Source organism: Myotis davidii, unplaced genomic scaffold (assembly GCF_000327345.1).
Source record: "Myotis davidii unplaced genomic scaffold, ASM32734v1 scaffold448, whole genome shotgun sequence".
Classification (NCBI taxonomy): domain Eukaryota; kingdom Metazoa; phylum Chordata; class Mammalia; order Chiroptera; family Vespertilionidae; genus Myotis; species Myotis davidii.
In genome coordinates this window covers 430,393-431,158 of record NW_006383009.1, presented here as the reverse complement: position 1 = coordinate 431,158, position 766 = coordinate 430,393, and the positions used below count along the sequence as shown (strand labels likewise).

The 766-nt window shown below is 55.6% G+C and overlaps 1 protein-coding gene across 1 annotated transcript in view; it reads left to right on the top strand.

Moving 5' to 3' along the window:
* The window catches only part of CCAR2 (cell cycle and apoptosis regulator 2), a 15,406-nt gene that overhangs the window by 1,382 nt on the left and 13,258 nt on the right, over positions 1-766 (top strand). Inside the window, exons 3-5 of the mRNA XM_015557700.1 lie at positions 128-219; positions 411-525; positions 673-765. Of these exons, the coding sequence (XP_015413186.1) occupies positions 128-219; positions 411-525; positions 673-765 (300 nt within the window). The remainder of the gene's footprint in view (positions 1-127; positions 220-410; positions 526-672; position 766) is intronic.

Here is a 766-nt window from a genome sequence, read left to right as displayed (position 1 = left end):
CATGTATGCTTCCTTCCCTCTGAGTGTTGATGCAGTATTCTGCCGAGCTGGCGGTGTGTAGAGAGGAGGTGCTAATGGCAGAGTGTGGGTGAGTGCTCCCCGTGTGAACGGCACTCTTCTCTTGCAGGGTGGGGAGAAGCAGCGGGTCTTCACTGGCATTGTCACCAGCTTGCACGACTATTTTGGGGTGGTGGATGAAGAGGTCTTTTTTCAGCTAAGGTGGGTTTGAGGCTGGTCTCTTTTTGGAAATGCTTGTTTGATTCTGTTCTGTCACTATGCTCTGGGGGCTCCTCTAAAGCCATTGCCTTCCTGTGTTTATGCAAGGTCTGAGAAATCTTGATGGGCAGGGCTCCTTGGGGGAGTGAGGGTGGCTTGGCCAGGGTCTCCTGACTAGGCTTATCTGCTGGCAGTGTGGTGAAGGGCCGGCTGCCCCAGCTGGGTGAGAAGGTGCTGGTGAAGGCTGCATACAACCCAGGCCAGGCAGTGCCTTGGAATGCTGTCAAGGTGCAAACGCTCTCCAATCAGGTATTTCTCTCTCCTGGTCACATGCATTGGAAAGGGGAGGGAGGGAAGCCCCTGGGTCCTGACAGCTGGGCACGAGCTTTACTTTTGTTGAGAGGGTGGGCACGTCAACTATGGGATGCCCTGAATTTCCTGGTTACTGCCCTGCAGCCCCTACTGAAGTCCCCAGCACCTCCCCTTCTACATGTGGCAGCCCTCGGCCAGAAGCAAGGGATTCTGGGAGCTCAGCCCCAGCTGATCTTCC